The following is a 21,877-nucleotide window of genomic DNA, read 5'->3' on the forward strand; positions in this document are numbered from 1 at the left end:
ATTGGTTTAAAATATCTTAATTGTTGCTTGTTTTACCTTCAAAATTTATGAGAATATACATTCTATTCATTGAATAAGAATTCTTGTTTGCATAAGAAAAAGGTATTTAAATAAAAGGAAAAAGGTATTAAATTAAGGACAAATGAATAAATTTGACATTCCAGGAAGATGCATTTACTTATTCAGGGGTTAAGTCCTTAGCATGTCTGCCTGTACCCTATTTCAGTAAGCATAGTCCTAGATCAATAAAGGATATCTGCCCAATGCGTTTTTATCATCCACATTAGGGACATTACTTAGAGGGTTTCATGTATGAGTGGCATCATCAAAATGAAGGTCATCTGGATTAACTCTATAAAATATACATCTTGGAGGGCAGCAAAGAAAAGGACGTGGTCATGATAGTGATCAGTTTCCACACATTTACTCAAACCAAGATTCAACCCAACAAGTTAGTTGACCATTATCTAAATAGTTGTATTGCATTATCACAGAAGTAATTTGACAAATTGTGCATTATTCAGTCAGAGCTCATCTGGTCAGCTTTGTAGACTAGCAAGTGAGTCAGACTTGCAGGGTAGGAAGGTGACTTAAGACGCAGAACTAATCTTGGAGATGTCTTGCTTTAAAAAATGTCCATTAAGGCCGGGCGCGGTGGCTCACGCCTATAATCCCAGCACTTTGGGAGGCCGAGGCGGGTGGATCACGAGGTCAAGAGATCGAGACCATCCTGGTCAACATGGTGAAACCCCGTCTCTACTAAAACTACAAAACATTAGCTGGGCATGGTGGCACGTGCCTGTAATCCCAGCTACTCAGGAGGCTGAGGCAGGAGAATTGCCTGAACCCAGGAGGCGGAGGTTGCGGTGAGCCGAGATCGTGCCATTGCACTCCAGCCTGGGTAACAAGAGCAAAACTCCGTCTCAAAAAAAAAAAAAAAAAAATGTCCATTAAAGAGTTATCACTATGCAAGAGAATATCTCATTATATAAAAAATTTAAATGACTATAGTTTTTTTGAAATATGAAATATATAAATTATAATTATAATTTTAAAATTGATACTGTATTTTTAAAATTATTCAAAACAGTACATACATAGACAATATAGGAGTATATTAAAAAAATTCCTACTCGATGCCTTACACAACATGACCTATTATTCAGTGTATATTTTTCCAGATTTTTTTTGCACTACAAGCATAGATATATGTATATTTTATTTATTTATTCATTCATCAAAAATATGATACACATTGTTCTACAACTTGCTTTTTTTACTCAATAATATATGGGGACAACCTTTTCATTAGAACCTCAGATTTTATTTAATTGTCATCCAGTTGATAGACATTTACGTTAATTCCAAATTTTGGCCTTCCAAATACTACCTTTTTCATGCATTGCACATATCTAATTTGTGGGGTGATTCAAGGTATCACTTAAAATTTCAAACCATCAATATAAATTCTTTCAATAGAGAATAAAGTTCATGATAAATCAGTTTCAATTTGGATATCATCACAGAGGGGTTAATCACAAAAGAAGTTAACCGTTAGGTGGTTCACCCATAAAAAGTCCCACTGATGTATTCCAAGGATATTGTAGATCTGTTTCCATGTACTTGGCAAACCAAGTTAACCCCAAAAGGAAAACAAAAAAGAAGAAGGCCTAAGGTCAGTATCTTGAAGAAAGATAGCTTACTTTCAAATGAGTCCCTAGAAGAAAGGTAATTAAAATACATTTTCTATCTATATGAAGTCGTAAGCCATACATGTCTTCTTAGCTTTTTGAACAGCTGTCAGTTGATATTCAAAGCAAGAGGATCTTTGTGATTGACTTCTATTCAACAGTGGCTTTAGAATTCTTTCGAGATGTGAAGAAGTTTAACCTGTGCATCCTCCTTAGGATGAGGGGAATCCTAATCATTGCTCTCAGGTTACCATAATGTGTGCTCTTATGAGTGAGCTGAGCCACCTCTGGGCCACTGGACTAGAGTGGGCTGACCCCCAACAGTGATCAGACTAAACTATAGCTTTAGTCCAGGAATATGGAAACTGACAACAAATTGCTTATGGTCTACTTCCATTTTTCAAGTGCAAACATATCAAAGTTTACTTTACATTTGAGCCAGTCAGACATTTAGTAATAAACATCAAAGAAGAAGTGAAGGCTTCCCATGTTTATTATTTCAATATGATGTCTGTTCTAATAAAGCAGAAGAATGCATATGACAGACTATGTAGTAGAAATTCTCTAGTTCCACAGTTTGGCCTTAAATGTATACATATATTTGTAAATTAATCCAAAACACATTGCCGTAGTTCCAGTTCCTCTGAAAGCTGATTGTTTTCCATTCCCTTTTTAGTTTGAGAAATATAGTGGCTGATTGCCAAAGCACTTTCAAACAAACAGTCCACCTCATGTATTAAAGGGCCGTGGAATCACGAATGTTCAAAAAGCAGAGACCATTATTTAAATAAGTTAAAGTTATTATGGTCTTCCCTATTAATTAAAAAAAAAAAAAAGCCATCTGTGCAAGGTGCATTTTGGTAAGTACCAGTTTTTTTGATGATTGTGGATGGAATTTGCAACTCCTTTCATAGTCAAAGTACATACAGCTCAGGGGTTCCCAAGATAAAATGCACTGTTTATGTAATTCTGTGGTCATTTGACTAAATTTCTAATAAAGCACTAGAAAGAATTATTGTTATTCCATCAGAATTTACAAAATTTACAATCAAACTTAAAGGAATTGACTCTCCAGGAATCTCCCATTTCAACTCTTCTGCTTATATCCTAAACCTTTATTTCATCAAAACCTTGTCTCTCTCTGGCTTCAACACACACATGCACACACAAACACACACACAGAGAGACAGACTCTACAACCCACATTTTATCAGAACTGCCTTGGACAAATGCATCACAACAGTGAACAGTGAGCAAGACTAAACACACAAAAAAGATCAACAACACTGCATAAAGAAACAGCACACTGGAAGACATTACCACTGCGGATCTAGATACTCTTTCACTTTAATTTGTGCTATTTGCAAAATATATTTCTTTTGGGCGAATAACCTGTAAACTTAGGCTGTAAAAATCTTAGGGGGGCAAAAAGTCAAAAGGTGCAAATCCCATTAATTTGGCAGGAAAATGCCATAACAGAAAGGACTTTTACTTTTTTTTTTTTTTTTTTTTTTTGCCACTGCCCTTCCCACCCCAACCAGTATTTTCAGCCCATTAAAATCTGTACCCAGGCCTTTTCCAGTTTGAAGCCACACTGGCGTCAGTGATGAGCAATCCTTCTTGTTTGTGCAGTCATTCATTATCTCCATTACCAAAAGGAGAATGGAGGACAATTACATTGTTTGGACGAATCAGAGTGTTAGGAGGAGTATTTGTCATGGTGGCAGAGTGCAGCACCTGACAGGCAACGACTGATGGCCAGGAATGAGTGTGAGTGGCCAAAGCAGCCTCATAGGATGCAAATTACTGACTGTGGATTCCAATTTATCCTGTTCATTTTTCTTGCCCGTGCTGAAGACCATTAGTGGTTTTTGAAGCAGTGAAGGGGTCATTACTAATGTGGGTAGGCTCGAAGCAGGAGGGGGAAAGGAGGGGAAAAGCCTTCTGTAATTACACAGCTTTCAGGAACAGGCTGGAGGCCCTAGCCAAAAAAGTGTCAACACCTCGCAATCAGAAAAATTTATTTTCATTTTATGCTTAACCCATATTAACTCAACATTATCATCTTTCTTTGTTAACATTTGCAGAATATTAAAAGCCTGGCTCCTATATTAATACAAATCTAGTTAACCCCTTTTGCTATACAGAGGATTTTGTTTAACCTAATGGCATTTGGGTTTGCTAATAAGTAATTGTGCACATTTTGGATAATGTACGCTATTATAGAAGATGAAATACCTGAAGAATAAAATCTTAGATGATTGAAAAACATTCAGTCTCTCAAACACTGGAATGTTTAGAATGCTCTGAATGGAATATTTTGTTGTTCCTAACGTCACCCTTTAATAATGTTGATGGGAAGTATTTATTACAAGAGGGTTTCTAGTTTACGAATGACTTTGACATGCTAGATAAAAGTTTACTTTTTTGTTTAAGAAAATCAGTGAATTTAGAGGAGGGACCTACTTAACAGACACATCTCATAATTATGTATACACAGTCGAGTGTCTTTTAAAGTAAAGGTATGGGTCTAAATTAACAATCCTTGATTTTAGAATGACAGCGGAAAGTGGGCTGATCATGGGAGAACTGTTCATTATAATTGTTGGTGAATTTCAGTGGGAACCAAATAATTAGAAAACACCAAAAGCTATGGCTTAATTCTCTTATTGTTGTAGTGTAAGGTAAAATGTAAAATTTCTGTATGAAGCATTGCACATAACTGGCTCCTTTTGCTGTGTGATCAATGTGTGTGACCCTGTTAACTCAGAGCAGTAACCAGTAACAATGAAAGAATCTTCTATGGTCCCATAAAGGAGTCAACGTAAATACGCTATAAGTAAACTGTGTTGTAATTGTCTTGGTTGCCATGGCTTGTAAGAATAGTTGTGATTATACACTACCTCACTTTCTAAACTTTTACTGTCCATAATCTCAAATTAACTAGGGAAGCATGATTATATTGAGCCATCTCACAAAGATAATGTAGAATAAGGGCTTTACGTAGGCTGTCTAGAAAGAAGAGTAATAGGGGCCTGAACCCAGTTCCCTTAGTGCGACAGAAGCGAGGTAGAGGACCAAAATTCTGACACCGTCACAAAAGTGCTTTACATCCTGACTGATTAAAGAAATTGAATAACGTACACACCTTGATTTTACTGCTGGCCCAACAGAGTATGACAGGAACATGGGGCTGCTAATACAGGTTTCTGGGTTCTTGTCCCTGCCCACATTTCTCAACACAGGATAAGAAAGATGCGAGTAGGAAAATCAAGCCGTAGACTAAAGAAATCACCAATGGTGGTTTTGTTCTTAGAAGTAAGTGACTCTTTCTTAACTTCTGATCCATCTTTTAAAACATTTGTTTTTCCATTAGCATCCGTACCCTTCCGAAGAGCAGAAGAAACAGTTAGCGCAAGACACAGGACTTACAATTCTCCAAGTAAACAACTGGTGAGTGACCCAAAAATCAATGTCTTTCTCCCATGGCTAAAATGAGATTTCTAAATAATGGTTTTCTCTCTCTCTTTTTTTTTTTGTTTTTTTTTTTTGTTTGTTTGTTTGTTTCTAAAACAAATGAGATCGAGGAGGATAACTTCTGTGTTTCTACCTAGAGGTGTGAAAGGAGTGATTAGGGAGAGGGAAAGGTAACCTAGGGAAATGGTTTGTTGTAAGATGTACTCCTTTTCCTTTTCTGACTCCCTCTTTTCTTTTCTCTTCTCTATCACTCTTCCTCTCCATCTCACTTTTCCCATCTCTGATACTTGAAAATTCTCAAATTGAACCACAAATTCGGCTCGGGTCATTCCTGTTGAAAATAGCCACACCGTGGGTTTTTGCGCAGTCCTCATACGGAGTTATCAGTTCTGGAAAGGATTCTTTTGTCTTGGCTTTGAGTGGTGATGTAGATACAGGCATTTTAGTATCTCCTAATAGAAATTTATTTACCCTAATTTTTTTTAAATAGGAGAAAAGGTTTTTCCGTTTTTGCGATGTGGCAGGTTACTCCTGTGGTGGTGTATGGACCGTCCACCCTTTGTATACAGCTTAGAGGGTAACTGAGGAAAAGGAGGGGCAGAGGATTAAATAAAATGATCACAGTGGCCAAGAAATGATATAGGAATTACTTATCAAAATACTGGCCCAGGTTTTATCAGCAGCTTAATTTTGTTCAGTACATTCTTGGGGTGATGTTCAGATTAATTGAACTGACAGTTCTCTTTCAAAATTCAGGGAAAGTATTTGCACGGATTTCAGGCCTTATACAAACTTAATTACATGGAACTCCATTTTATCATTCTAATTCCATGTAGCAGAGGTTGTATTTACAAATGAGAAGTCTCTGCCTTTATTCACAGCTTTCCTTAATATATTTATCAAAGCAGGTTCATTTACAAAGTGCTCTATCTGTGGGATACAGGCAGGCAGACATTAACAAAGCTTTTAGGTTTATCAGGCTCGCTGCCTGATGAGCTACCCGAGGGTCAATTGATTTTGTGGTTCTGTGATTCATTTTTTTCCCATTTTTCTAGGATCACAATGAGAGACATGCTTGGAGAATTAGCCAGTTTGTCTGCCTTATCTGTCAGGCAATTTTTTTTTTCCCAGGGAAGTCAAGCTACTTAAATTGGCCACAGGAACTGCCGTTATCTGACTTTAATGCACCCTATAGTGTGGATAGCATTTCAATTACACCAGTAACCAAAGCTTAGCTGCAGCCCTTTTCATGCCTAGTGCTGTACAGAAAGTGATGTGCCTACCTACAGAAGCAGAAAATTGAGTTGCCTTGCTTCTGTCAGGGTGATTAATGCAGAAATAAACTGCTAACCTGAAAAGAAAGGCAGAAAGAAAGGATAGACAATGCAGACTTGAATTCACTTTAATTTTCTTCTAAAGATTGGAACTATGTACATTTAAAGACACCCTTTAGACCAAAACCTTGGAATAAAGGCTGTACACATCCCCCTCTGGAGGGGAATGTGTATGTGATTATACATTGATAGGAGCTTCATAGTGTAAATATATATATGTAAACATACATATTCTCATTCGTGTTCCTAACACAAGTTATCAGTGGCCTGAAACAGGAAAATAAATGCATTCTTTGTTAACCATAGGAGATTTGTTTGCTCTGCACATTCTTTTATAGCACAGACTGATTACCAAACTGAGCTAATATATATATACATTGGTCCATGATGCAGTTAACATTGCTTTAGAATCATAATTTTTGTACATTTGAGGCAATTGAGGGAGCTTGTGATGGGAGTTTCTGAGAAAAATAAAGATTTCCACATGGATATTTGGCACTGATATTTGATCTTGTTCATTTTGGAAATACTGTTATTTATCGTCCATTACCTGTAGTTCTTGATGTAGTCTTTGCACCTGAAGGATGAAGAAGTTTTAGCTTCTAAAATCTAGCATTTCCCACAATTAGACACCTGTCTGGAACTGGAAAGAACACCCTTCCTTTCTGAATTCCATTGAGCCCCAAGGCATGTACAAGGAGTTCAGTGAGTGTGATATTTTAGGTTTCTTGTTTCTCTATTATTTGAGCCGTATTTGTCACAGAACGCCAAGGGTTAGGATGTGACAGTCTGTCACACAGCATACTTCCCATAATACAGCATAAACGTTGACACCTCCGTCTCTACAAAATAATTCCATCTTCCTAATTTTCACACTTCCTTCAGAAAAATCCTATAATCCTGCCCTCGGGTCCAGGTCTTAGTTAACGGCTACTGTAACTTTGATAATAAGGTGTGACTCATGAGGATAGTACAGCAAATACCTCTAAAAGACTACCAAGAATTTAATGTAGGTCCCAAACTTCTGGGGATTTCCGAAAGAAATTTGAAAGCGAACACCACTTATTTTACTGCATTTTGAACCTTCCCAGTGCCTTGATGAAGTCAGCTTCAAAACAGAGAAAGCTATTCAATCTAGTTTCAAAAGGCCTCACAGTCACTGTTCTTAACTACAAAGTAATCACTAAGAGAGATGAGAAGAGTGGACTATAAACTATTTCTCCAGGCCCTGAGAGCTCTCAGTCAAAAAGCAGAGGGGATCAGAGTGTAGTTCCTAAACAAACTCATTCAGTCAACTGTGCTAGGAAATAATGCGCACTTCTCCGACTGAGGCCAGGACTTTAGGCTTGTGTGCTGCAAGATTTGCACCCAAAGAATGAGACCAGTGAAAAAGCATAAAAATCAGACAATCATGGAAGACTTGCGGTTCTGGTTCTGCTTCTCACTTACCTCTTAAAATAGAAAGGCCACACAAGGTCAGGGTAGTTAAGCAGCACGGAAAAATAACATCTATACTAATAAGCAATGAAACATGGCTCCACGCACTTGACAAGGGCAATAAGCAATAAAAACAGACCTGTGAATATCAGCCAGTAATGATGAACTTTAGAGAAAATAAGCAAAAGGAAGTTTGGGAGATAATTAAGAGAGTTAAAGATGCCTTGCGCCTTAGCAGTCAGTGCTAGAAATAATCGTAATGGGCTTTTCCAGTGTATTTACAGTGGGGAGTATCCAGAAAGTGATGATGCAACCAAATCAAAATGTGCTTCAGGAAAGGAGTGAAATTTATGACACTCAGTCGTTTTTTGTACAGTTAGCTCTCAGAAGTCCATAAATCATCAATCACCTAATTAAGACTTTCTTTTAAAAGATGATACCCAGATCTTCAATGTGTGCACCTCACTGTCAAAGCTAATCACAAGTGATAAGACTCACTTTCTGTGCTGGTTAGTTGGTGGAGAGTCAAATCAGCTGTAAAACAACCGAAGTGCGTGCATTCATTAGGAGAGAGGAATAGCGATGAACCAAATATCCTCAACCTGAATAACCTCCTTGCAATGCAAAGGCAAACATGGTGTAATTTGACTGAATATTGATTAAAGCTCTAAGGGTAATATAGCATGATGGGTAAGCACTCAGGCTCAGGAATCAGACCGTGTGGGGTTGAAATCCCAGTTCCACCATTTGATAGATGTTTGACCTTCAGCAATTACTAAACCCCTTTAAAACTTAGTGCTTTCATCTGTAAAATGGGGATAATGGTCATGTATGTCTCATATAGTTGTAAGACTTTAAGAAACTGCATGCTAAGTGGTGAGTATAGTGCTGGCACATATGATGGCTATTGTTGAAACAGTTAAAATAAATAATTGTAAAAATGAAAGAGAAACATGATTTCGTACAATGATATAAAGGAGACATTAAGCAGCTTACAAACAGGAATGGAGATTTCTTCAGGGGGAAATAGGCATATTTAAGGGAGAAGAGTTTAATACTGACAACTTACTGTGCCTAGCTTCTGTATTAAACAGACAGACTTTTGTAGCTTCTCAGATGATAGTTTTTACAGTTCTTTGATGGAAGGGAGGTAAGATTAGGGAACCCTAGGAGGTAAGTGGCTTCAAATAACTGTGAAGGTTTTTAGGCATTTTGAAAGAAAGTTTTGAGTATTAACACTCTGGTATTTTCTCAGGAGACATACTTATAAGCATTTATTGACAAAAGATGAAAAAAAAATTATTTTTTAATGAGGAAATCCTTGTTTGAATCATTTGGTGAGATGAATTTATACACATTTTTGATAACAGTAATCATTGAAATATAGTAGTCTTTGAAAATTAAAATCCTTTAAGCTAAAATTACAAAGGAAAAATTATGACATTTCCATGTTCTCATGTAACTTTTCTTGATGATATATCAGAATTATAATATTATTTTAAATGTTCCTATTTCCAGATTAATTTTAAAAGAAAGGAATACTGTATTTTTTAAAACCCATGTCATTGCAGTAATTATAGCCTAGGTTTACCAACAAACACAACTCACAGGGTGACTTATTGACAGTATACAGGTATACTAGGAATAAAGGATTTACTTTCTTGATAGAAGGCTGTCTCCAGGCCTCCAGATAAAAAAGCATGAAACTGAAATTTCAAAGAACTTTCCAGTTGAAGGTGATTCAGAGATTTCCTTTGTATAATGGATTAAATGGCCTTTCAAGCTGAGATTAAATACCTGTGTCCTGTTTGCCCCACCTTCCCATCAAAATGGTTTCAACAATCATTCTAGGTCTAACAGCTTTTAATAATCAACATCCACTTTGTAGCACGTCTTCATGGGAAGTGGCATTTTTGCTTTACCTATTTCAATTTGGTCCCATTGATGAATTTTTCAAGAATATATAGGAGCTTGTTCAATTACAATTGAAGGACTGTGCCGAGAGGGAAGAATCGGTTTCCCTTTCTAGCCCTCTTTTCTCTCCCTTTAGGAAGGCTCATTAACCACCCAGGTGACTTGGTTTTCTAATGTGTGAAATGGAATGATCCTGACACAAAAAGAGGATTTATATGTGAGAACATGTTGTAGGTTAAAAGTGCTCTGAAAATAAGAGGTAGCATTGTTAGAAGAACTTCTCAGCCCTGATTAAAATATGGACAGGAACAGAGTGGTAGCCTAAGGAAAGCAATCATTTTTCTCCTGGATCCATCAGCCCAGATAGATTTGGGTGCCCAGATGTTTTTCTTTGCTGCTTATACTTGAAGGGCAATAATAGTGTTCTAGGTGGATTTCAAGACAGAGGGTCAATTTCAGGCTTTGGTCAGTGAATCTCCAAGCCCAATTTGAAGCCTAATTAGTAGGAGGCAGGGTAAGTGCTAGAAGAGGTTGCACTTCTTTACAGCAAAGAAAAGTCATTTTCAAAGGTGTGTATGTTGTCATTCCACAGCAAGGAGAGTAGACACCAGGAAATATGTTGTGATATGAGGACATCAAGAGTAAGCTGGGAATTGAGGAAAATAATTTTGTAGTAAGCATATGGAATAATTGGCCAGTGGTGCAAGAAATCTAAATGAGGTACAGAGACAGCTGGACACTTTTATCTCAAGAGAGAAAAGATTGAAGGGAAGAGTGATAAACCAGGGAGGTGGGGTTGAGATAAACCTAAAGGGAACAAGCCTGCTGGACTAAATATCCTCTCTCTGCTCAGCAGTTTCCACCGCGGCCATTTGTTAAACGCATAGCTGCCATCTTCAGTGATTATTTCCAAGTAACATCTATGTTTCTGAATAAAAATCCATTTGAATCTCAAGTCAGATTTGCCAGGTGCTAGATTCATTGTCAGCATTTAATGTGCTGAAACTGCCGATGCTGATGAAATGAATACAAAAAAGCTTTGGTGAGCTCTAGGTGAAAATGCCTCTCTTTCAGATTACTTCCTCTGCCAGAAAAATCAGTGGCCATGGAAAGAGGCAGAGATGCCAAGGGGTGTGATTCCAACCAGCCCCATGAGGTCTTTTGCTAAACTGGAGCATTTTCTTACCGACAGTCGTTCATGGGGTGAAATAACTGGGCTTGTGTTAGCAGTAGAGTTTCTAATCTCTTTGCATCTCTGTACAGTTTCCAGTCACTCTGTCTCCATGGTCATATAATCATTTCTTGGAGACCTACAATTATTTCTGAGAAGAAAACCAAAAGAAGGTGGGAAAAGAGATTAAAAGACGTGAAAAGAAAAACACACATTATTCATGTTTAACCAGAGAGATTGCCTTGAAATTTAAGTGGGTTTCATTTTGCTCTATCTACAGGAAATGTAACTGGGGGTGACCAGTGCATTGGCACATGGCATACCAATTTTGAATAAGAGGAAGCATTACCATATCTTCCCATTTTACTTCTTGCGGCAGGTTCATGAGATTCCCACACTGACCAGAACGCTGGATGTATTTATTGTACCTAGGCAGCTGTGCCTCCAATCCATTGCTGTGTCAGATCAACATTTATAGACACCCTTCTATCTTGTAGAGATGGGAGTACCATTTCCAGAAATTTAGATTCAGACCAAATTTGGGCAAGCAGCTAAGACTCAGCAAGAGCCTTTTAAAAGTGGTAAACAAAAGAAGTAGAGGGGGAAATAAAGGAAGGGAATGCCAGCAAGGGGACTCAAAGGGGAGGTTTGCTGCAAACCTTTACGTTCAATTATACCAGCTCCTTTGTGCTCTTTCCCTTTTGCTCTGCAAAGAAAGAATGAAATATGGTTTTCATAGCAAGCTGGCAGCATTATCTCAGGATGCATATTTCTTTGCTGGGTTGGAATGCCAATAAGGGGAGAAAAAAAGTTCCTAGTTTAGAGGAAAGTACAGTGCTACAGAGAAAACACAAAACAACACAAAAAGGAATGCAACAAGTTTCTGAAACAGTTCCAAAAAATGCCCCTTAAAGAAAATATTTAAATGAGAACTTTTTGAAAGATAAAATTTCTCATGCTGAAAGTAACCATTTTTCCAGAGTCTCTAAATATGGGAAGAAATTTGGCCAAAAATGTAGACTCTTTTTGATATTTGAAGATTTTTAGAATTAGCCTCCTCTCTTTCATTGATGGAGACAATAAACTCCAGACAAGTCCTGTGTTAGGCACAAGACTCTACCTACTTCTGCACTTCATTATACCAGTATTTGGATGGGAGACAAAGTTTGTTCACATAAGTCCTTTATCCATCTCAATTGGCATGATCTACATGGTTTCTCAAAGTAACACAGAAACAAAAGTCTATATTTCAGCGGGTTGCATGATTTAAAGGAATGTTATTGACTTAGCGATTTACTTATTTTTAAACAGGAAAAAAATTGAAGATAACTCATTGCAAATATTACACAATTATCCCATAGCAACTGATTCAGTAAGTATTCCTAGCCCCAGTCACAGATGGATAAAGTAAAATTGTATTTTAAAAAAACATTTTTTAAAAAAGGAATTTTCAAATTACCCTCTAACTTATTTTCTTGAAGGCGGAAAATAGAAAGGGGGCTTGTAAATGCAAAATTTAAACGAGCCCCTGAATTAGAAGCTATTGAAAGGAAGGTAAAAAGATAGATCAGAATATACCAATACCACATTGTTTACTTTCTTTAATTTTTTTACTCTTAAAAATAAGTCTTGGAGGCCATAGCCTGCTTCTAAATCTCCAGTCCTTTTTACTATGGTGATGCCTTTACCAGTACTTTTTTTTTTTCTCATTTCTCCCATTACCCACAGTATTGAGTATTCTTTAAGTTCTTTCCAAAAATTCACTCTCAGAGAAATAAGTGCTTTATGAATAGTCTTTAGACCAGATCCTCATTCACTTCACTCATTCATTCATGCATTGATTCACTGGAGAGCAGCCTTCTAAAAATTACTTAATTGAGAATCTGCTCTGTTAATGAGTAAATGTAGGTCCTATTAACCTCATGATCTTGAGGACTTGTTTTGTTGTTGTTGCTGTTGTTTTCATTGTGTTGGGTTTTTCAAGTATAAGAGAGTGAGCATCGGTTAGGGGGCGCTTCCCGGTGCTTACTCCAGGAGCGACACTCAGAATTGTTCCCTCTATTCTCTAAATAAGGAAAATCATTTTTTATCTGCAAAAGTATTAGAAGGCTGGGTAGAAAAATACATAGATCCTTAATGTTTAAAAAATATTGCTTTCTCCAAGTCTTTTTCCTGCTTCACTGTTTTTATTGTAAGTATAATAGAAAAGCTTGTTTCCGGTTTTGTTTTGTTTTGTTTTGTTTTTGTGCATGAATCAGAATTGTTATTGCTGACCAATCATGCAGTGGAGATTTCCAGCTAACTCCCAGCCCTCATCCAGAATCGTTAATTGCACACTCAGGTTGAAACACATGCAAGTTTCTTTCTCTTTTTTCCGGTGCAAGGTAAACATTTAGAGATATGAGATTTCCCTTGTGTCTCTAGATACACCTTATCTTTTAGATAAGTCCCTGCAGGCTGAGGTTTCAGGCTGTTTAATGTCGACCTCCTAAGTTCCAAACTTCCTTAAAGCTTTTAGATAAGCAACAAAGTTTAGCAGTAATTACTCAAGGAGTAGATGGAATAGTGAAATAATCGCCAAAGATCTGGATTCAAATCTACTTCAAAACCCACACATGAAAATCTCTTATGGTCTTGGCTAAATGGTATCAGCTCAATTCTTGAGGAAGGAATAGGTCTTTCTTGACTAAGAGTATCTCCTAAGAATGCCTACTAGAGAAATCCTTTTTCTGTTATTGGTAGATGGATCTCCTTTACAGAGATGGTCACAGATGTTTGTATACTTTTACCTATCCAGTATTGACATTTCTGTAATTTCAAAGTCAAAATGTCTTCTATTTTGAACCTAGATTTTGAATATTAGTTCACTTAAAAATTATAAAACACATGCCACCTTTCTTGATCTCTGAACATGGTTTTCTAAAATTCAGAAAAATATACTCTTAAAAAGAGAGGATTCTGATTCCAGTAGACTGATGGATAAGCGTACTCAAGCTGCATGCAGTAAAATGCATTAGGAGATGGGCAAAATAGTCATGGTAGTAGTGGGGATTTTGGTCTGATTTTTATTGTTTTATTTGTCAGCTCATTTAAAAGGATGCATGGGTTCTTGAGTGCCCATGGGCAAATTTCCTTTTCATAAAGGTTGTAGAACGTAGCACTGTGGAATTTGGTCACAGGTTTCCTGGGTGACCTGAGGCCGGGTTAGATAGGGTAAATTCCAAATACTTTCTTAGCCATGAGTTACTAAATCCTGACAGTCTTGGATCTGTGTGACTCAGGGTAGTTCTTTGCTTGGCTTTGCTCTTTGCAGGTTTCCTGTTATCCTGTGATGTTCCCATGGATTCCGTGTTTCCGTATTTGTGTTAGGTGGAATGGGCTGCTGCAGAAGAAGAATGTGGCGGGGGTGGGGGTGGTGGTAGAAAAGTAGAAACTGCCTGTGGAATAGAATAGTAAAAGGCATAGGGATTAACTTTTCCTTGTGATTTCTTTTTTCCATAATGAAATTACTAAAGCAATGTCAGTAAACAGGAAACAAGTGATGTGTAAAATAATTAGCACCAAAGGGAACTTAATAGGTTACTTATTAAAATCCATAGATGGATTCTATGACCCCATCAGGTCCAGGGACCAGAGATCACATGACTCCATGTGCCTTTTCTAAGGTAAGCACCCCAATGCACTTTGTCAGCTTACTGGCTTCTGACATTAAATAAGCTTCAGGTATGATTTATTGAGTAGCCTTTTGACAGGAGTGAGAAACTGAAATCTTCTAGTCCTTGCTGAGCCCCAGCTCTATTTTCATTACCTTCTCCAAGTATTACATTTAGTCAACCGAGTTATGTGTAGTTCTGGGAGAATCTCTCCTGCTCCCAGAAGTCATTGTTCCACTCATAATAAAATTATGCTATCAATTTGCCACAAGAGAAACACTGGAGTTCACTAAATTATTGCCATGTGTTTTGCACGAAAGACAAAGTGATACCAATTAAAAAAACAACCACCCCTGGATTCTATTTTTAATGGTGTGCAGGGAGGAGCAAGACTGGCTGGCAAGGGAGGTCATGTCTCCCGTCTACACATTACAAATTTCATTTTCCTTAATTAGAAAATGGCGCTTATGGAGAATGAGCAGGGGGTTTAAGTAGGGAAAGAAGAAAGAATGAAACCTGAGCTCAGCCCTAAATAATATGTCAGAAAATGACAACTTGCCTCCCACAAGACTATTTCATTTGAAAGATTTGCTAGGTTACATTAGGCTCAGATAGATTTTCCTGGAAATGGGGCCATAACCCACAGACTAAAAAAATGCCCCAGTTGCAAAGCTCTGCAGGTAAGTTACGTCCATACTTTGGTTTCATCACAGCCGCCAGTACTCGTAGCTCCTACTTAGGGTAACATTTTCAGAATGCTGTGTCCCTAGGGATTTGAGCATCTGTTACTATGTACGAGAGTCATGTCCTTAGATTATCCGTGGGAACTAATATCCTGCCATCTCAATTTATCTTCCACTTGATTAATTAAAGACTTGCCAATAATTTGGCCGCAGAAGGAAAGCTTACCTGTCCCATCCCCTAAATAAGTAATGCCTGCCAATTTACCATCAACTTAGTGATGAGGTGAATTCAGAATTTTAGATATTATAAATAAGTCACATCCCATTACAACAGAAAATCTTTATATAAAAAAATTTGCAGCCAAGGCAGTATTTCACTAATTTTAAATAATACTTTTAATGGCACAATTTTATTAAGCACTTGTGGGCAAGCCTCTTGCCGTGTGTTATAATGAATTGTGTTTGTTCTGAGGATAAACAAGTACAATTTCTTGAGAAAACTGGCACTTCATGGAGATGATATGACTTTCCCAATAACACCAGTAAATCATTAACAAAGAAAAAATAATGAGGACCTCTATTGCTAGGCCTTCCTATTACTCTCCCACAGGCTAATAGCAACACTTGTGAAAAGAGCAAAACGGATCCAAAGAGAAAATGATTCTCCTAGACATCACAGCAGAATAAAAGTAGACTGTGTTTTATGAGTGACAGCCCTAACCTTTGGCTCTGTTTCCAAACTAGTTGACCATCTGAAATAATTGCCAGATAGGTTTGGGATGTTTTTCTGCCTTTTATGTGACAAAGGGATTATTCAGAACCACGGTGTTTAACTCTTAGTAGGTGCACGTAACTTTTTGTTGGGTTGAATTCAAATAAGCTAAGAAAGGGCTGGAGAAGTAAACATGCCCAAAAGCCAGTTACTGAGGTGGGAGAGCGACTATTAGCATGCATTTTCCTGGAGAAGATGAGATTGGAGGTTAGTTTTAAATCAGGAGGAACTAGAAATAGTGTGAAAGACCATGAAAGTAGGGAAGTTGAGTAAAGGAGTCTGGGAGGAACCAGCTCTCCCTGACGAGAGAGAAAGACATTTGCAAGTGCACGTGGTCCAGTGAGAAAGGCTGACATCCCTGTCCACAGAGTTGCAGCGGAACAGCATGGAGGAAGGTTCAGTGTTCAGACAAAGGATGATGCTGTGTGGTATGTGAAAGAGAACAGACTGGACATCAGCAGCTTGGGTCTAATTCCAGCTCAAACAATGTATGTGATCTTGGTCAATTTAACCTTTCTCAGTATCTGTTCCCTTGTCTATAAGAGAATGGGGACTGGGCAATTTTTAAGGTCCTTTCTATCTTTAAAATTCTAATGTTTTATGATTCTAAGCCCGTGAACTGAAAAAAAAAAAAAATCTAGTCAAAGCAAGTGAGATGAAAAACGATCTTAACCATTGTATTTTGAATTGATTAGAACAAGAGACACAGAGGCCAGTCGTGGTGGACAGTAGGTGACTTAAACAGAATCTGAAACCGAGATTAGCTATTAAAATGAAGAAAAATAAACCGATTTAATCTCTATTGTTATAGCTATGGCAGGTTTTAGTGGCTAATTCAGTGTCGGTTAAGAATGGGAAAAGGAGCTGCAACTCTGGGCTCTGCCCTTTGGGAGCAGGGGTTTGGGGATTCTTTCCACAATTACAGCAGATTTGAGTGGGGCCTGATGGTTTCTCTGGGAAGATGATGATTTTGTTTTCACAATAGGTAGCATAAAATAAAGATGAGCCCTGTAGGGAAAGAGGTCAGAATAACAGGAAGCACTGTGGGACCACACAAGGGGAGGGAAAGGTAGGTCTCAGGGTATAGATGTTATTCCAGCCCTGAGAGCAGATGAGCTCATCCAGAAAAAGAGAGGAGGCTTTGGTGACAGTGGGTGCTTGGAGGAGCTTGGGGCTTGGGGCAAATCCATACTTTCATCTAGAGGGTCCCTGAAAAGGACACACCATATCTAGACATAGAGGAGCTTTCTAAGGAAGAAAGCTACACAGAACCAAATTTCAAATATCCTTTAAAATCTCCAACTGGAAGGACCAACTAGGGTTGGAGGAAAAAAGTTTGACATCTATTTAAAGCACAAAATTCTTCAAAAAAAATGGAATAGTAGGCAAAGAAAGAAGTCTGTCTTTCTTCTTGCAAGTTTACATGGGATAATAAATGAGTAAACTTTTTGTGTCATAAAAATTTTGACTCAAATAGACAACCCTCAATATTGCATAGTTGTGAAGGCAAAAAAGTTTTTAAGAGTGCAGAATTACATCATGGGTTTCTTTGTTTCTTTTTAGAGTATCCTGATCCCTAACAGGTCTGCAGCAAAACAAACAAACAAAAAAACAACAATCTTCCTAATAGTATGTTGTTGATCTGGCTGTGGAGAGCATAGACAATTTGCTGTGGGTGAGCTGTGCTCTAAAGTAATTTGCTTCAGTGGTGACCATTCATACACTTTTGGCTTGTCACTTTCATAGCAATTTATAAATTTTTAAAAGGCAGCACTAGAACAAAATGAAATACCATCGTATAAAAAGTATATCTTATTTAAGCTTTTATGTAGAAACTATGCGCAGTGCCTTATCTTGGTATTTTGATAAGCTATTTCTTAAATCCCTTCTTACAAGGTAGATACCCCTATTCAGAAGAGCAAAAACACTCACATACCAGGCCAAGGTTACATGTAGTACTTCACAAAAAGCTATTGAATTTAGAATTAAGATGATCAGACCAAATGATTTCCTTATCCAATCGCCTTCATCTGTCAAGATTGTCTGGAGTGACTCTAGACATTGATATTTTGAGGGTTGTCTATTTTGTCAATGACAAATGTTGTTTTGTCCTGACCAAGCAAGGGAGGAATAAATCTGAGAATCTACATGTCACTATAACTTTGCTATTTAAATATGTAAATCAGTGGAATATTTGTGGTATACCCCCAATATCATATCCTACCTCAAAACATAGTTTAATCACTCTTTCTTTCCCCCACCCAAGTCATTTCTCACTAAAGAATTGATTTCCTAATGGCCTTTTTCATGGGTTGCTTATTCACTGTGTGTGTTGACATGTTGCTATTGCCAAAGTTCATTTGCATCAAGAATTATTTCAAAAATGAGCATATTCCTTGTCAAGTCTTATTGGGTAAAACTAATACAGAGGGACCTGTGGATATCAAACAAATGCTTTTTAATGGGTTTGAAATTTTTCTGAAACAGTTATCTTTTCCCCTTGAATGCAATGAATGAATCATCCTTGTTACCCATCCAGTCCTGACTATATTTAGAGTAATACATGAAAACTGTACAATTTCCTCAGAAAACTGGGCATTCATAATAAAAAGGAATAGTATGACAGGTTGAGTCATTTTATGAGAATATGTTATTTTGTGACTCTTAAATCTTTATTTAAAGGGGAGCATTGAATACAATATCAAATATAATCAGTTCATAATTACAGTAGAGCTACATTTTATAATAAATGTTTTACATGGCTCTCAGGAACACATGCTTAACAAAACTCAATTACACTCACTTTTGGATAAGCCTGAGCTCAGGAAAGAAGAAATGGTTGTTTACCATCAACTTTATAGAAACTGTTAAAGTAACTGAAGAAAAGTTTTGCTCCATTAAGAAAATGCACCTTCTACTCCTTGCAGGCAGAAACTATGCTTGATTTGCTATCCAAGAGGCTGGGTGCCTGCCATAATGCCTGGTACATAGTAGGAAACTCACCTAATGTTTATCAAATAAATGTAAACAGAAAAGTAAATATTTGATGTCTGTATTAAAAGATGCCCTAAAGGGTCTTATCTAAGTAGCAAAAACTGTTCAATGGTACTATTACTTTATTTCCTGGTAATGGGTAAGTCATAATATAAAATAATATTTCTGTCAATTCTGAATAGTTGCTTATAAAGTGAAGCTCTTAATTGAGCTAAACATTGGTGATTGTAAATAAAATAAATTATAAGTGAGAAAGACATTTTAGATAATTTAACCTAAAACTGTCACTTTATTTAAATTGTTTTTTAAAAACTGAGATATAAAGGGGGAAAATGATTTTCTGAGGGTGTTAGAGGTAAAGCCCAAAGTCAAACAGATCAAGGCCCCAGATCCAGAGACATTTCTAATATACCATACTCTGCCTCCAAAATTTTTTCATTTCAATTTTTAAATTATCTCAGAAAGAAAATAATAATACATTAAAGGATGTAGTATGATCATACAATGAGTTTCTTTTCTACATAATTTTATAGTGCTGTTCTGACCTTGGTTTTAAGAAAAGTCAAAGCTCTCTCTTCCTGATTATTATTATATTATTGTGTTCATGAATGTTTTAAAAAATTATTGACTAAGACACTGAGTTGAGATTATGTTTTAAATGAATTTTATTACATGAAATATTTACAGTCCACCCAAATGGATATTTGTAATTTTTTTTTTTTAAAGTAACATTTAAGGAACCTTAACAACGCTTCAAAAAATTTAGTTTGAGTTTAGGCTGAATATATTACTGAATGACTTTTGGCTTAAAAATTACTATATGCAGAAGTGGGGGAGGGAGCTTAAACAAAAATGTCATAGGTACATACCTAAATTATTTAATAAAAAGAAGAGTTTCTCAATCTGAAAAAAAGATAATACTAACTAAAAAAAGAGCTATCAATGGAAACTTAACCACCAGCTAAGTGGTTCCCGCTACCATACCGAGTCTGTGACCTTGGACTCTAACCAATTATGAAGACCCAGGGCAGCCAGTGAACAAAGCAATTACAATGGGAGTCAAACTATTAAGGAGCCAAGAGTTCAGTAGCTTTATGTCTCTGCCAAGGTATCCCTAGAAAACTATATAATAGAAATTGAATAATGTTAACATTCCCACATGGTAGTTTAAAACAACTTACAGCATATTCTAATCCAAGCAGATTTTTCATTTTGATAACCATGGGAGTGGTTATTTTATTTTTATATGTACTTTTACAAACATCTGAATTGAAATAACCAGTAGCATAAAATTGCCAGTGATTTAGCTGGCTATGAACTTGTAACAAAATACACTTGGAAGATTTTTTTTCTCCCTTTAGCTCTCAGGTAAATTTCACTGCATGACAGCATTTCATGCTAGGCAAAGCTCATACAGGAGATGAAAAAGCATGAAGCATAACAAACATCACAAAGCCAGTACAATTTCTTGTTTATAAAGAAAAACAAGGAATGTAAGCTAAGTGGAAAGGTGCCCGTTGGATGGTATTTTAAATGCCTTCAAGTTAAAACCATCAGGGATCAGAAAGCAGAAGGCAAATTCTAGAGGCTAGTTCACCAAGGGAAGAGGCTGATGAATTGCCTTGTGCACATTTTAATTAAACTATCATCTTGAGAATTTTTTGCGTATTGATTTGCACAGTACTTAAAAAAGCTTCTTTCCCCCCTACCTCCCTCCTTTGAACGTTAAAGCTTTGTGCCTTCAGCTTGACTCTATGAAAAGAAATTACTCATCTTTGGAATTGTTATGGAGGAAAAAAAAAAAAAACAAATGGGTGGATATGTTCTCTTCTCCTTTTCAATATGTTTAAATTTCAACTGTTCATATAATTATGCTGGCATGTATTTCTTCCTGGCTCTAGTCATGCAGAAAAATTTTAAACATGAGAAATTGGACAACTCTAATGTGGTGTAAAATCTACTTACGCATTGTATTTCTTTCAATATTCGTTACCAATAGTATGCACATTGTGAAAATTAAAAGAAATGTTAGCTTTTATGCCCTAATGCATTTATGTGATATACATAGCTGACAAATATTTTATTAATGTTGAAAAGAAGAAGTTTGAAAAATAAAAGAAATGTTAAAGATAGGGTTGGCTTCAGGCAGAGGTGATAGTGACAACCATTTCATAGTAATCACCACTTGTATTGCACCAATTAGAAGAGTACTTTACCAATAATACTTAGTTTTCTAACACCCTTATGAGTTAGTTATTCTTAGTTCTTCTGTACAGAGAAGTACACCAATGTATAAACTGAAGTGGTGTTCTCAGGGGCTTTTGGAAAGTCATATAAATAGAGTCAGACAAAAGCATTAGGGCACTCAATTCCCAAGTCGAAATGTGAAACAGGTAGTAGGATTTCACTGTTAATCCCTTCTGAATGAGTTAAAAATTTGTGTCTCCAGATTTCTGCCCCCCGCCCATCCCCACCACACACACGTAAATACTAATCAAATGGGAAGAAGAATATTTGGCACTAGACTCTGGGATTCATTAAAAAGGATTATCTCTTTCTAAGGTATCAATTTCTCAACTGGCCTCTAAACCATGCAGGTTATGTAAGAATGCAAAATGGCGTGACGGAGTAGATCAAAATTCCATGATGTAGATGGAGATGTCCTTCCTCAGTGACTAGATTCTCATGCGACTATATGTATATGTGTGTATGTGTACATATGTATACATATATCCAGTCTTTGTGAATAGT

General features: G+C 36.8%; 1 protein-coding gene across 9 annotated transcripts in view; it reads left to right on the forward strand.

Moving 5' to 3' along the window:
• The window catches only part of MEIS2 (Meis homeobox 2), a 210,978-nt gene that overhangs the window by 145,340 nt on the left and 43,761 nt on the right, over positions 1-21,877 (forward strand). For all 9 annotated transcript variants that reach the window (XM_032261214.1, XM_032261211.1, XM_032261216.1 and 6 more), the window contains exon 9: positions 5,068-5,144. In XM_032261214.1, the coding sequence (XP_032117105.1) occupies positions 5,068-5,144 (77 nt within the window). The remainder of the gene's footprint in view (positions 1-5,067; positions 5,145-21,877) is intronic.

The sequence above is a fragment of the Sapajus apella genome, unplaced genomic scaffold, assembly GCF_009761245.1.
Source record: "Sapajus apella isolate SASKATOON/1434 unplaced genomic scaffold, GSC_monkey_1.0 scaffold122, whole genome shotgun sequence".
Classification (NCBI taxonomy): Eukaryota; Metazoa; Chordata; class Mammalia; order Primates; family Cebidae; genus Sapajus; species Sapajus apella.